Source organism: Miniopterus schreibersii, assembly GCF_964146895.1.
Source record: "Miniopterus schreibersii genome assembly, chromosome: 8".
Lineage (NCBI taxonomy): Eukaryota > Metazoa > Chordata > Mammalia > Chiroptera > Miniopteridae > Miniopterus > Miniopterus schreibersii.
Window position 1 is genome coordinate 80,778,146 of NC_138109.1, and position 14,708 is coordinate 80,792,853.

Consider the following 14,708-nt stretch of genomic DNA (forward strand, 5'->3'; position numbering starts at 1 on the left):
GCGCAACATGTCTCTCGTAATGCAAAGATGAGTTTAGAAGATAAAGAAATTATGGAAAGAATATAGGTCAAATGTAGAAAAATGTAACTTTCATATAACAATTTCTCTCTCTTACTGGAAGTCTTAGGATATAAGACCAAATATATAACATCAGTCTGTATTTTCAATTGTCCTAAATGCATGAATGAGATGAATTTCAGTTTTACGTACTGTGTAGTATCTACATCCGCATCAGGCTTGGTGCTCAATTGTTCCAGACAATATATAAAAATCTAAGTAAAAGAATATGAAGTTTCAGTGACATGAACTCTTAGATTCTAATCTATTTCAACATTAAAATAATTTTATGTAAATATAAAATTCAGAAATACGTATCCTTATAAGAGGTATGTATTTATGAATGTATGTATATATATCTCCCATAAATGATACAATATACATCTATCAAAGTATATTGCGTAAGTAACAGAAAGTTAAAAGCACCTATATTTTGATAGATATTGAACTTGCATATATTTTAGAAAAAACACCTTTTCCTTTCTCTCACTCACACACATGCTCAACTTTCCTTGTGTGTCCACAAAGGACTGGTCCCAAAGAAGGAACTGCACACTCATGTCATTTCATCCGAACACAAAACAGGGAGAATATAAATGAAATATTGGAGTACTGTTAAAACAAACTGGAATTTTACCTTGACCTTTGTTACCTTACTTACTATAAACTATTATATACTGATAAAAATACATATATTTACTATAATGTATGTTATACATATATTCTAAATAAGAGGGGGTTGATAAGTAATTTGCATTATTTCAGGCTCAGGGTATCAGTGTTTTTACTTTATTACCTGCATGATATTGATGCTTAGTTGGCAAACCTCCTCTTGTGTTTTAGGTTGCTGAAAGACCTGTAAAGAAGAATTTTGGTGAAAATTTTTGGACTTACCTAAGAAAATAAAATTTTATGAAGTTCAGTATAAAAAGTAAAACTGCTTCTAGTGTGTATAACCTTACTTTGAAAAGGGACATGAATGAAGAGCTGGATTACAGGTAGCGAGGGTTTCTACCTGCAGTGATTTTGCTCTGAGAAGACACTGATGTGGAGCTGCTTAGCAACACCTAAGTCACTTGTTTCCCTGGTATACAAAGTGTTAACAATGCAAGCAGTCTACCTACAACACTTACATTCACATTTTTAACTTTCATCAGCCTCTCTTGGAATCCAGAAATCAACAGCCTATACATATAAATGAAATAAAACAAACGAAGCAGTCAGAGGGAAAAGCTCTTCAGCTGAAATGACTCAAAAATTTACAACTGTGATTCCCAACAGTTCATTGGGAAAGTCTGCAATAGAGATGGAATAGAACAGAAAACTTACACTGGCTTCTCCGGGCTTACAGTCTAGAACTCCTTTAAGTGATTGCAGAGAATGGACAATGCACTGTTCAAACTGATATGGCTGAAGGGAAAAAAAACACATGTATCTTAAAATTCAAAATAAGCAATGGTCATTAAGATATTAAAAAAAGTGAATATAGCCAAAAACTCTCAATTTTTCAGATTTTATGGAAAGAAACAGAGAAACAAACTGATAATCCAGTCATCGAGGTTTAGCCTGCTATGTTTTGCACCTGATATTTAAAAGCAGGTGAATCTTGAAATTCTAAAGTCCATCAAATTCAATAAGATCAGAAGTCAGGTATAACTAAAACTTTTCTTAAAAATTCTACTCTTCTGAGAGGCAAATGTGCCAATAAAAAGCAGACAAAACACTTTCATATTTTAAACCCTGCTTGCAGGGCATAGTCTGAATGAGCTCGATCTCTCAGATCTTCCACATGCTGGTACTGTTCAAGAAAATTTAATGTTAATAATGAGCTGGAAAAGACCCAAGATCTTTAAATTAAAAAGTCATGGCAGTCATTTCCTACATGCATTAAATCAGAAAATTAAATTTGAAAAATGTGCAACAAATAGCATTCAAGAGAAATTTGAATGAGTCCCATCATCTTAGCTTCTAACTGTATTTAAGGTTTTACTTTGTGCCAGGCATTCTCCAGGTGATAGGAATATAAGAGTAAGAAAGACAGAGTTCTCATTAAGTGTAAATTCCAGGGAGACATCAACCATAAAAGAAAGAATCAACAGAGCTCTTTCAAAAAACTCTTTTTAAAAGTAAAAAGTACAGAAGTAAAGTAAGCGCAAACCCAAACTAATTGTCATGAAGAAAACAAGTGGAACTCAGAGAAAAAATGGTGATGGGGATCTGTTCTAAACAGGATGGTTAAAGGCCCGAGACAGTGAGAACATTTCAGCTGAGAGTTGAAGGACAAGAGGAACCAGTCCCTAAAAAGAAAAGGGAAAGAGGGACATGAGCTCGGGGAGAAGAGCAGTATGTGCCTAGGCCACACCCAGGGTGGGCAGAGCCTGACGGGGCTGAGGGGCCACAGTGTGTCACAACCACTGAGCATGAGCTTGGACGCCAATAGATGAAGCAAAGGATCCAGATTCCATTCAGGGCTGTAGAACTGTGCAAGTCTCAAAGCTCCATTAAATCAGCTCTGTGCAAAAATCTGCAGTAAGAACCTCTCCTCAAAGCACATTTCAATTTTTAAAAGAGTTGGGGAAAAAGGAGAAAGAGACACCTGTATACAAGGGGAAAAGAAGGCAAGCTTATTTTCCAATAAAAAGGAACCCAGACTTAATGAAAGCTAAAACAGAGCAACTCTAATGCCATTTTAATACTGCACTTGGGAGCCACGAGAGGGCACCATGAAAAACACTTAAAAGCAGAAGTACCAAAAAAAAAAAAGAGGGGGTTGGTGTGTATAGGATGAAATACTAACTGTGCAGAGAGTATTTTAAGAGTCAAAATGTTTGCCAGATACCTGATCTTATCCAGCCAATGTACATGACTCAACAGGAATGAAAACCTAAGATGTTAACATAATAGTAGAATTAAATCCAAAATTCAACTGTGGGCAGTTAAATGTTGAAATTCATGTGTGGTAATTGAGATTTCTTCTGTTAAAATATGAACTAGGTTTTCTTATTTTTGTTTTATATCTATATTAATATAATAAATGGATACTGAAGATCCCAATGAGCAGTTTCAGTTGAACTAGAAGTAATAGTGAGGAAACAGTGCTATCTCTGCATATTACAGTGAATCACCAATTTAGCTGACCAAAAGGAATTCCCACAAATCATTCCAGTTCTTCTGAAAGAAGAAAATTCTCAGATTTATCCACATTTTAAAAAGAAAGTATATTCAAGATGAGAAGAAACCAGGACGCTTCCCAACCAGCTCCTGCAGAGCGTGGGAGTGAAGTTCACACTGACGATGATACTCCAGCTGAAAGAACAGTCCTAAGGAGGCAAAGCTGTGTTCATTCCTCTAATGTGGTAAAGGAATGTTTTCCTATCTGTCACAGGGAAGGAAAAACCGAATCTCATTTCAACCAAATGGTTCTGGTGCTATAGAAATGTTCACAAAATATACATTAGAGATATGTAATTTAAGTCAGTATTCAAAGTAAGAGTTTTAGTTAAGTTAAAAATACTCCAAGCTGAAACCTAGACTTTTATTCTAAGCACTGAAACGTTCTCTCTTAAGTGAGGTCCATGCTGAATGGTGAGACCCATGCTCAGCGTCATCAAGCCCGTCTTGTCGGCATGCTTCTTCAACAACATCTGATGAGCAGGACTGTCTGGCACCACGAGTGTAACTTTCTGTGGGCCATTCAGCTACAAGGAGCAGTGTGTTTAGTTTTCTGGCTTGTGTGTGTGAGGCCCAACGTGAAGTTAGTTATAGAGGAGACAGTTTCTTACTACTACAGTTAAAATTTCATTTCCACAAATCTCAGCTGGAACAAATCAAAACCAAGCAGCAAGGGAACTTGCTGTCTCTCTGCCCCGGCTTATTTCATTTGCAGTAAGTTTTTCAGTGTTTGATGGTCCAAGGGTCCCCTTCTTTAGCCTGTCTTCCAGACTTGCTGTGATAAATCAGTGGGAGAGGGTTACATGAAAGAGCTTTGAAAATACTACGGCATAACAATAAACTTAAGATACTATTAGAGCCCGGCCGGGCGGGGCTCAGCGGCTGAGCGTCCACCTGGGATCCAGGAGATCAGGGTTAGATTCCCCGTCAGGGCACATGCCCGGGTTGCGGGCTCGATCAATGACTCTCTCATCATTGATGTTTCTCTCTCTCTCTCCCTCTCCTGTCCTCTCTCTGAAATCAATAAAGATATAGTTTTAAAAAAAAAAAAAAAGATACTATTAGAGTGGCCTCAGTATTACAGGTATTAGTTGAATGAATAAAACTCCTTTATTGCGCACAAAGCTTTGTAGTTCAGTGCCCTATTGTACAGCATCTCATTTAATCTGAACTAGCAGCACTGTGAAAAGTGTTCTGCTGCTTCCTTAACGAGGGCAGAGGTTAGGTGGCTTCTTTAAGACTGCATGGCTATGACAGAGCAGAACACAGGACTGAACCAGACTGATTCCAGAGCCAGTGCGGCATCTGCTCCGACACCAGCGCTGTCCCTCAAAGGTATAATCTAAGCCCCAAACACAAGCCATGCATACAGTTTCAGGTTTTCCAGTAACCTCATTAAGAGAACTAAAAAGAAAAGCTTAATTTTAATAAAATTTATGTAATGAAATATATCAAATTATTATTTCAACATGTAATAAATATAAAAAGTTGAGATATTTCACATTCTTTCTTTTTGTACTGAGTCTTTCAAATCTGATGTGTATTTTACATGAGCCATGCTTCAAGTGGCTGCTGTATTGGATGGCACAAGGTCTGTCCAACCTCCTTCCTCTAAATATTTAGTATGATGGAATTAGTTATAGAATAGTTTGTATTTAAACACAAATCATTATGAAAAAGAAACCAAATGAATCAAAACAGGTTTTTTAATTAAAAAATTCCTTTAAAATATCGTTACGAGGGATTATTTAAAATAACAAGTTCCCCTAATTTCAAGCATGATTTAATTTACAAATATGTGGAAGGAAGCACTGCTCTCCTAAACCACGTTGTTATACATATAAAGGAAGGGACACTTGTACACATTTGTGTCAATTGAAGAAAGAGCCTTGACCTTTGGAGAAACAGAAGGAAAAATGTCAACTTGTCAAAAACTCAATTGTGAAAGGAAGACTGTCAATTAGAAATGCAGAAATTCGAGGAAATAAAGAAATATTACATGGGATTATTGCTTCTCAACAACCTGACTCAAATAAGTCATGGGGACATAATGTGCAGCACAGGGAATACAGTCAATGACATTATAACAACTTTGTGGAAAAAATGGTAAAGGGGGAAAAACCTGACTTCGCCACCACTTTATAAATTTGGCAAATCAAAACCATTTTATTCTAGTTTCCTTACCCACTCACTGAGTAGGCAGAAACTGGTCCATGACAAAGACATAAAACACGGTAACTGATGAAAACTATTCTCAAAGGTGTTTTTTTGAATCCTCACCCGAGGATGTTTTTCCATTGCTTTTCAGAGAGTGGAAGGGAGAGAGGGAGAGAGAGACACCGATGTGGGAGGGACATCGACTGGTCGCCTCCCGCACGCACCCCAACGGGGCCGGAGATCGAGCCTGCCACTGGGGTACGTGCCCTCAACCAGAAACGAACCCGAGGCCCTTCAGGCGCGGGCCAGCGCTCTAACCACTAAGCCAAACCGGCCAGGGCCAAAGGTATTTTGAAAACCTAAAATTCCCATCTGAAAAAGTGATCATTCTTCTGAATGAAGAGATCACGGCCACCCGACCAGCGTATATATCTGGAGGAGTTTGCTGTTGTTTTGTTTTGGCCTAGAAACCAGCCATAGCATTTTTTTCTATCCTGCTTTTATGAAAAATTCAAGTTGCTGAGTAACTTAGAATTAAGCATAATCTCTTAGAAAATACAGTGAAACAAAACTAGTAAGTGATACAATGAAAATGATTATTCCAAAAAAAGTCCACTTTTTATTAATTTTTAAGTATGTGTGGTTAGTGTTCAGCAAAAATGACCCTGAGAAGAAAACTTTAAGTAATTTATTTTTCTATTTCCAGAAACTATTTAGCTTCAATAGAGAGCACATGCTCCTTATTAATACAATAAATCATTTACTTCGAATATAATATGCACTAATGATTAGCCATTTAAGAGAATTTAAACTTACTAGAGAAGTCAGCCCTTCATTATCCACAACCCAGTCCTCCTTCTCAGCCAACCTCTTCACTTCTGTAGGGAAAACAAAGACACGAGTGCTTTTCACTTTAGTTATTTCCCTGAACTTTACAGAGATAAAAATCTATGGGTTAGGGTTTTAAATTGTTTTTTATAGGTTTGTAAAACATTGGTGAAACTAGGTACAGAATTTAATTCTGGTAGACTCAAGGATTTAAATGTGATCACTGGATTTTTCTAATAAAACATTAATGTAAGTAAAAATTTTGACTACATAGCCCAATTTGGAGAATGCTAGACTAGGTTTAATACTAATTTTAGACATTTATTACTTATTCAGCACCGTTGATAATATTAAACATGTACAAAATAACTCTACAATGTTTTTTTCCTTAAATTTCTAATGAACAATTTAGATTCTGTTTTAACCCTATGCATTCTTGACAATGGCAGTCTGATTCTCACTTGGCTAAAGGAACGTGACCTGTCCAAGCCTTTAGCACTGTGGTCTGGTTTAGGTCCCTGAGAGGAGGAGGTGGTGAATTAAGAGGACACTGTTCAGTTTCTCACTGGATTCCACTCCTTTTCCATTTACAGAGTGCATTAGCACCAATTCTGTACAGACGTGAACTTCTTACTGATGGTAATGATGATAGTCATGCCTAAAGGGCAGCCTTGTAATGATAATCTTAATTGTTTTTTATAACTGTATGCAAAAATCCCCCAAACTCTAGAAAGTATGAAGAAAATGAGCACTACCTATAATTTCTGCTACTTGAAGAACCACTGCTAACGGTCTTTCTTCTGATTTTACATTGCTCTTTCTAAATTAAACTTTTCAAATACACATATATATTTTTTCAAAAATGGGATAACAGTTTATATACATTTTATATTCTACTTTTTCTACTTAACATTGCCTAAGGATGTTTTTATAGCCTTAAATATTTTTCAAGTATATCCATCTTTATTTCTGCATGGTCTGGTATCTCAAATTTTTTAGAAATTCCTTTTGAGAAAGTTCTATTGAGCAGCTACAGATGTTCTAAAATATTCAAATTTCCATAAATTTATTGGTTTCAATGATTTGGAAACTAGAAAGAGGTGACATATTCAGATAACCATTGTCTAGTAAATGTCATCAATTTTTCTTAATATACCTTCCGCTGTGTGTTGCAGTGTGACCACCACACAACGTACTCGGAGATCCAAAATAAGATCCTGGATCGTCTGTAACATGTCATTGGGAATTTCAAGGGCAGTCAGTGATTCATAAGTAAGCCTGTATAATAAACACAATGAAACAAAAGTGAGCAGAGCGCAAACAAAGCAGCCCATCACCATTTTGGCCACGCTGTAATAATTCATCATAGAGCTTAGAAGCTGCAATATTATGTTGAAAATAAGGTAAAAGTAAGACCATAAGATGGATTATAATATAACACTATGTTAAACAATGTAAGATGCACAACCAGTATGACACGCTCATCAAACGTAAGACCAGGAGGCTTTGAGAGCTGCTAGATGACACAGGAAACAGTGGGGCAGAAGGACACAAAGTAAAATTCTTCGTAGGATATATTAAAAATCTATCACATCCCGAGTATTTATTTTGACAGACAAAAAAATTTACCCTTTTCAGGAAAATGTGTTCCTGTTTACCTTATGGTCTGGATGACATGAGCGAGCCACTGTCCAGAGAGCTCAGGCTTCACCTCCCAGCCTCCATACTGTCTCAGGCCACCCTCAGGGATGCTGAGCGGGAGCAACGCTCCACGGATCAGCTTCACGAGACACTGCATTACTTCCTGAATCATTTTCTAGACAATAATAAAGAAATAAACTGCAGTAAAAGTCACTAATTTGATTAAATCAGATGAAAGATTCTGCTTGAGAGAGGATGAATATATTGACCGTAAATAGTCTTCTACTGTGATTGAGAAAACCCTACCCTGTGAAAAGTCTACATATTTATCCTTAACTTACCTTAAAATCATTTTGTCTTTGCCTGACGTTCTTCGATCTTTCAATCTGGCCTGACTTCTCAGCAGTCTTAAAAATTAAAAAACAAACAAACACACATTTATCTTTTGAAATAAGTTACAAAAATAAGAAATGCTTTAGGGGTTGTATACAGAAAACCATGAAGTGTGGCTCTAACTTGATGAAAAGAACTGCATAAGAAACAGTCTAACTTTCTGATTAAAGGGTGATTAACAGGAACCTTTCTTATTCTAGCAAAAAGTTAGGAGTCTTCCTAAAACACATAAGTACAATTCCCAAAATGAACATAAGTATTAACTGACACTACCTTTCTTTATAGGGACATTTCTTATGTCATTTTCATCAAAAATCTGATATAGTTAAACCTAAAAGTATCATACCCATGGTAACATTCTCAATACCATTTCTCACTGACCAGAATTGAAATAAAGATGAACTCCAGATTAATGTCTAGTAATCTCAGGACATCCATTCCACTCCCTTGACAAATATTTTTATGCATATAAACATTACATCTGACATTTTATATTTAAAAAATTACAAATCATTGCTCTTCTTCAGAGGTTTTACAGTCTACCTTAGGATAAAATATATGACAGAATTCTGAAATTAATTTTTTATCTATTTACTGATACCCATGATTTCCTCTGATATTTCTCTCCTCCTTAAAGTAATGTGCAGATGACTACATTGCATTGATTAAAGAGAAATCTATTCAATTGAATTTCAGTTAACTTTTAATTACCAACTTTCCTAAAAACTAAATATTATTATATAAAATGCCTTAGAAAGGCGAGCTTAGGAAACTTTCCAAATAAAGAAGTAACATAATGGTACAATGTAAAAGAAAATTCTGGTATTTCATTAACATAATATAAAAGTTATCTTTTAAAGTTAAAACGTTCATGTATTATTGGTTAAAGACAAGTCAAGAAAACTTTCACGTTAAGAATAATTGCATTACAAATGATGATATTGACCTGAAGTTAATTTTAAAACATAAGTAATGTTATACATATTTTATGTATAAGCTAGGAACATAGTGTATAGAGTCGGTTTATATAATGAATATTACTGACGTGAATGCATAAAAGAAGAGTAAGGACTGCAAATGTTTTCAACAAAAATATCAGACAGACCTGATAAAAAGTTGTCAGCATACACTCAGACACACAACTTTTCAGGCTCTAATCTACAGTTAACTGAAAATTTTATGTTAAAGTATGCAGCTTTATCACTTTTTCTTTCTGGAAATACACTTTTGCTGTGAAATAATTAAACTTTAGTTTCTGAAAAGAACCAAACCCAAAATGTACCACAATAATAGTTCAATAAGCAAATTCCTAAGGTCACTGGCAAACAACACTCAAAATTCTTTGCACACCAAGATTTAACTCAGAAACTGATGTTTTTGTCCCTTTATTTTTATGACACGTGAGAAGTGACTGAAGTGCTTTAGAGTTGCAGTGAGAAGTGACTGGAGAGGTCGTGTGAAGAGCGTGACAAGCTGGGAGAGGCTGCAGTTACCAGGGAACCAGGAGGGCAGGAGGGATCCGGAGGAGGGCTGAGATACTCAGAGGCTTCTGATGCACAAGTGGCTGAACCTAGTGATTCCACTGGGAGTTTCAGCAAGAAAGATGTCAAGAGTGACTTCCATCTGAGTCACGACCACTCAGGTAAGTCCAAATGGCCCTGAAGCTGTTAGTCTACTTTCTGTTTCTGTCAGGGTGACGCTCTGATTCAAAACAAGACTTGGTGATAGAGTCGCCCAGGTGTGCAAAAGCAGACACGTGGCCCCTGCTTACTGAGCCGATGAAGAGCTATTCTCTAAGTGCTGAGTTTTCATCAGGTTCTCTGTCTTAGGCACTTACTCTTTTTCCTTTATACTCCCTCACTAATTTATTCTCAGAGCTTCAAATATCATTTCTATCTAAGGCCGTTCTACTTTGGGACCTGCACCTAATTCTAATGTGTATGTGGGAGGGGGAGGGGGATACGAGGGGCTCCCCACACAACAAATAATTCTCCAGACCCCAGCTGGGTGTCCGATAATTCAACTCAATGTTGACATTACCAGGAGTCAAATTTCACAGTTAGTGGTTCAGTCCTGAAAGACTGCCCCGGCCCCCCTCACCACACACAGGCACACACACACAGGCACACATGCGTGTACACTCAGATGCCAATCACGAGCCCAGGTTATCACCTGTGCTTCTGACTGACTGGCTACAGGCTGAAGGTTCCTACGAACCCCTCCTCAGTTCCAATAAATTTTCTAGAGTGGCTCAAAGAACTCAGAGAAACGTAACACTTGCTAGATAACTGACTTATCATAAAAGAATATAACTCAGGGACAGACAGATGGAAATGACGCACAGGGCAGGGCAGGGCACCCCTTCTCTGAGCAGGCTACTGACACAGAATCTCCACATGTTCACCAACTCAGAAGCTCTCTGAACCTTTCCTTTTGGGTTTCAATGGAGGCTGGGTTAAATCATTGGCCACTGGTGACTAAGCTCAGTCTCTGGCTACTTAGGAGGTTTGGGGGTGAAAGCTCCAACCATCCAATCACATGGTTGGTGTTCTGGGCAACCAGTCCTTCAGCATTAGGTGGGGACCCTAAGCCACCTCATTAACAAAAGATACCTTTATTATTCCTCACTTCAGAAATTCCAAGGGTTTTAGGAGCTCTGTGCCAGGACAAAGACCAAATAGATATTCATATATCATATATCACATTTTCAAATTTATATATACAGCCCAAATCTTTCCTCTGACAATTTGAATTTCAGATTGCCTACTTGATATTTCTTCTTGAGTAAGTCACAGGAATTTCAAATGCAACACATTAAAATGAAGAACTGAGATCTTCCCCCAGTGAAGTTCTTTCCCAGGTTTTTCTAGGAAAACGGCACGCCCACGCCCTTGGGAGCCAAGGGAGCTGTACCTGAATCCCTGTCCTCATCACCCTCATGCAACCCATTGGTAATCCTGGTGAATGCTGCTTCCAAAACACATACAAAACTGGTCATTTTCTCTCCAACTCTACCAACAGAACCTTAATCCAACCACTGTTTCCTGGCTGGACGGCCTCAAGAGCATCGCACCTTGGTTTTTGTTCCCTGCCAACTCATTCTTGAACAGGCAACCAGAGTGGTCTTTCTGAAACCAAAAAATCTGGTCAGGTAACTCCACCACTCATAGTTTTTCCATGGCTAGCACAGCACCTAGAATACGAACTCCTTCCCAGGCCTGCTCCCTGCCTCGGCCCTTGCTTCTCTTGGCACACTCGCCCACTGCTCAGTATACTCTGGATGCTGTGTCTTTCTTCCTGCCCAGCTCCTGTCCTCAGTTTTGTGTGTGTTGCTCTCTGCCGAGTGCACCCTGCCTGATGCTTAGTGTAGCTGTTTCCTCCTCTTGCTTCAAGTTTCAGTTTCAACAGCATCTCCACAGATACCTTCCCTGACCTCCAGCCCACCACTGATATTCTTTCTCTTAACACTCTGTTTCTAGTATAGCTGTTACCAAAATTTAGGATGGAGGGGAGAGGACATGTTTATCTTGGTCACTATTTTACCTATATTATATGTATGTATATTAAAATTTGTGGGTGTATCATATGTGTGTACATGTGTGTGTTTCAGTACCTGGCACACAGAGGCTTTTCAGGGCATTCAATAAATATCTGGTGATGAAGTACCAAGGTTAGGGCTCTTCAGAACCTCCTGGAACCCATTTCAGAAGGCATGGTGGCCCTGAACACCACCAGCTTAATTGAAAGGGCTTCTTTAAAACACCTGAGTCTCCACACAGTAGGCTGACCCTCTGAAGATCTGTGGGCATAACCCTGTGATATGCTCCTGAAATGTCCAGCAGATCAATGCTTCTCCTGGAAACTTAAGATGTCAACAAAAGGGAGGAGCAGAGGTTTAAGAAATGTGTGTGAATGCTGGGGCCGGGAGGACTGTTTTAGGTTTGGATTTAGATGTTGCTGAGAAGCCAGAACCTACTGTGATGTCAGGAGGTATCCTGTACAGGGAAATCTACGTTAAGGACATGGTGATGCTTAATTCTCTGTGTCAACTTGACTGGGTCATGGATGCCCAGAAATTTGGTTACACATTACTCTGGGTGAGTTTGGGAGGGTGTCTCTAGATGTGATTAATATTTGAATTCATAGGCTGAAGGAAGCTGCTTGCCTTCCTCAATGTGGGTGGGTCCTGGCCAATCAGTGAAAGGTCTGAATTGAACAAAAAGGCCAAAGTAGGGGGACTTGCTACAGCTTGACTGCCTGAGCTGGGACATTTGCCTTTTCCAGCCTTCAGACTGGAACGGAAACAATGGTGATTACCAGGTCTTAAGGCCAATGGCTATCAAATGGGAACTACACAAGGGCTCTCCTGAGTCTCCAGCTTGCTGACTGCAGCTGAGCGTGAGCCCTGTTAACCTCTATAATCATGTGAGCCAATCCTCATAATAAATCTTTGTCTTGACATATATGGCTGGACACAGAACCAACATCCTCTTGATTCTGTTTCCCTGAACCCTAATAGAGTCCTGGGCTAGTGCTGTGGAGGAACGGATGGAACTCTGAACGAAAGGTGTCAAGGAAGGGTCATGCCAATATAAAACTGTGACATATCTTGACCGTCAGATGGTGTATTTTCTAGTTGTATCTGCCATAGCAGCTGATACTGAACTTTTCATATATTGGGCTTGTTCACTGGGAAGATTATTTCATAGTCCTTTGTCTGTGAAATATTTTCAAATCAAAGAAAAAAGTGAGAATCAATTATTAAAATACATGATGTTAAAATTAAGGCAAAATTTTGTCAGAACAATTTTGCCCACCACACATGCTAATGAATACATGATGCCATCTACTGCACAGAATTATTTTATGAACTTCAAGGGCCCGTCTCCAAATATGTGAAAAATGGAAGGTAGGGGGTTAGCTGTGAGGAATACTTCTTGCCATCATTAATTAAAAACAGCTTTCTTATTGTTTTAACCTAATGAATAATTGAACACCTCCAACACACTGAATTATGTAAGTCTGCTCTATTTTTTAAATCTAATTTTGAAACATAAAATGCTATATACTATAAATTATAAAACTTTTTAAAATTCTGATCCCTACTATTTAAAAATTATTTGTATGCTTTAAAATTTTCATCCCAAAATACACTGTATTTAAAATATATCTTAAGGTGAGATCTTAACCTACAATTAACCATTTCGTTAACTAAAAACCTTAACTCTTTCCTGCACACACAGACCAAAACTACTTTGTGGTGAGACCAACGGCTAGATTTCACTGTTTTGATTCACATATGTTACTTTACATGGGCTTGACTGGTTTGAAGAACTGACTATTTTTTAAACTGTTGAAAACTCCATCTAACTCTTCAACGGATGGGCTCTTAATGAAACAAAGTTCTATAACAAGAAATTTCAAGCAAACTGGGTTTTTAAATGTTATAGAGCTTTCTTGTTGAGATAAAGTAGTAACTATCAAAAGCCCAGAGCTCTTCCCATCTTTAAGTTTCTGGATCTCACTCAGAGAATGAAATGGTAGACACACTTTCTTAACTCTCCCATTCTCTTCTGCTGCCCTTTGGTGTCTTTTTAGCTTTTCAATAGAGGGTAAATAGTTTAAAAACATGCCCAAATATGTAGAGAAATTATATTTAATTAATAATTATTACTATAAACTTCTAAGAAAAATTCATAAATACGATTAGGTAGAAATACTACAGACATTTCCAACTCGGAACTAATTAAAACAATTTTTCAGTAGTAATGTTCATGAGTTCAGAAGTAGCTCATTTATTTTACAACTAGGTATAACCTGTAAGGAAGGAAAATGTATTCCCTTTTACTAAAATACCTCTGGTCAAAAGTACCTGGGAATTTTACAAACTAAAAAGACCCACAATAAAGCAACTATTGTCGATGTGTGGTCGACCCACAGGAACTGATCCAATTGGAAGGAAAAAAACCACTTGGCTGGAAAAGAGCTAGGTGTAAAATCCATTTCCTAAGGGGATTCCTCAGATGAGTTCACCCACCTTAACACTGCTCAACACTAATCTAGCAGTGCTATCCAGTATTTCTTAATGCTATTAAACTGTTCACTGAACACCTATATGCACCAGGGCAATGAGATTAAAACCACAATGAGGTGTCACCTCACACCTGTCAGAATGGCTCCATCAACAAATCAGCAAACGACATGTGCTGGCGAAGGTGTGGAGAAAGGGGAGCCCCGGTGCACTGCTGGTGGGAATGCAGACTGGTGCAGCCACTATGGAAAACAGTATGGAGGTTCCTCAAAAAATTAAAAATGGAGCTGCCTTCTGACCCAGTGATCCCACTCCTAGGAATGTAGCCTAAGAATCCTAAAACACTAATCAGAAAGAATATATGCACCTCTATGTTCATAGCAGCACAGTTTACAATAGGTAAGATCTGGAAACAGCCCAAGTGCCCATC

General features: G+C 38.0%; 1 protein-coding gene across 2 annotated transcripts in view; it reads right to left on the reverse strand.

Annotated features, from left to right (window-relative positions):
• The window catches only part of EXOC2 (exocyst complex component 2), a 193,093-nt gene that overhangs the window by 57,144 nt on the left and 121,241 nt on the right, over positions 1-14,708 (reverse strand). For both annotated transcript variants that reach the window (XM_081143631.1, XM_081143632.1), the window contains exons 14-20: positions 8,196-8,261; positions 7,872-8,029; positions 7,370-7,491; positions 6,202-6,263; positions 1,387-1,467; positions 854-913; positions 211-272 (exon numbers count right to left, since the gene is read on the reverse strand). In XM_081143631.1, the coding sequence (XP_080999757.1) occupies positions 211-272; positions 854-913; positions 1,387-1,467; positions 6,202-6,263; positions 7,370-7,491; positions 7,872-8,029; positions 8,196-8,261 (611 nt within the window). The remainder of the gene's footprint in view (positions 1-210; positions 273-853; positions 914-1,386; positions 1,468-6,201; positions 6,264-7,369; positions 7,492-7,871; positions 8,030-8,195; positions 8,262-14,708) is intronic.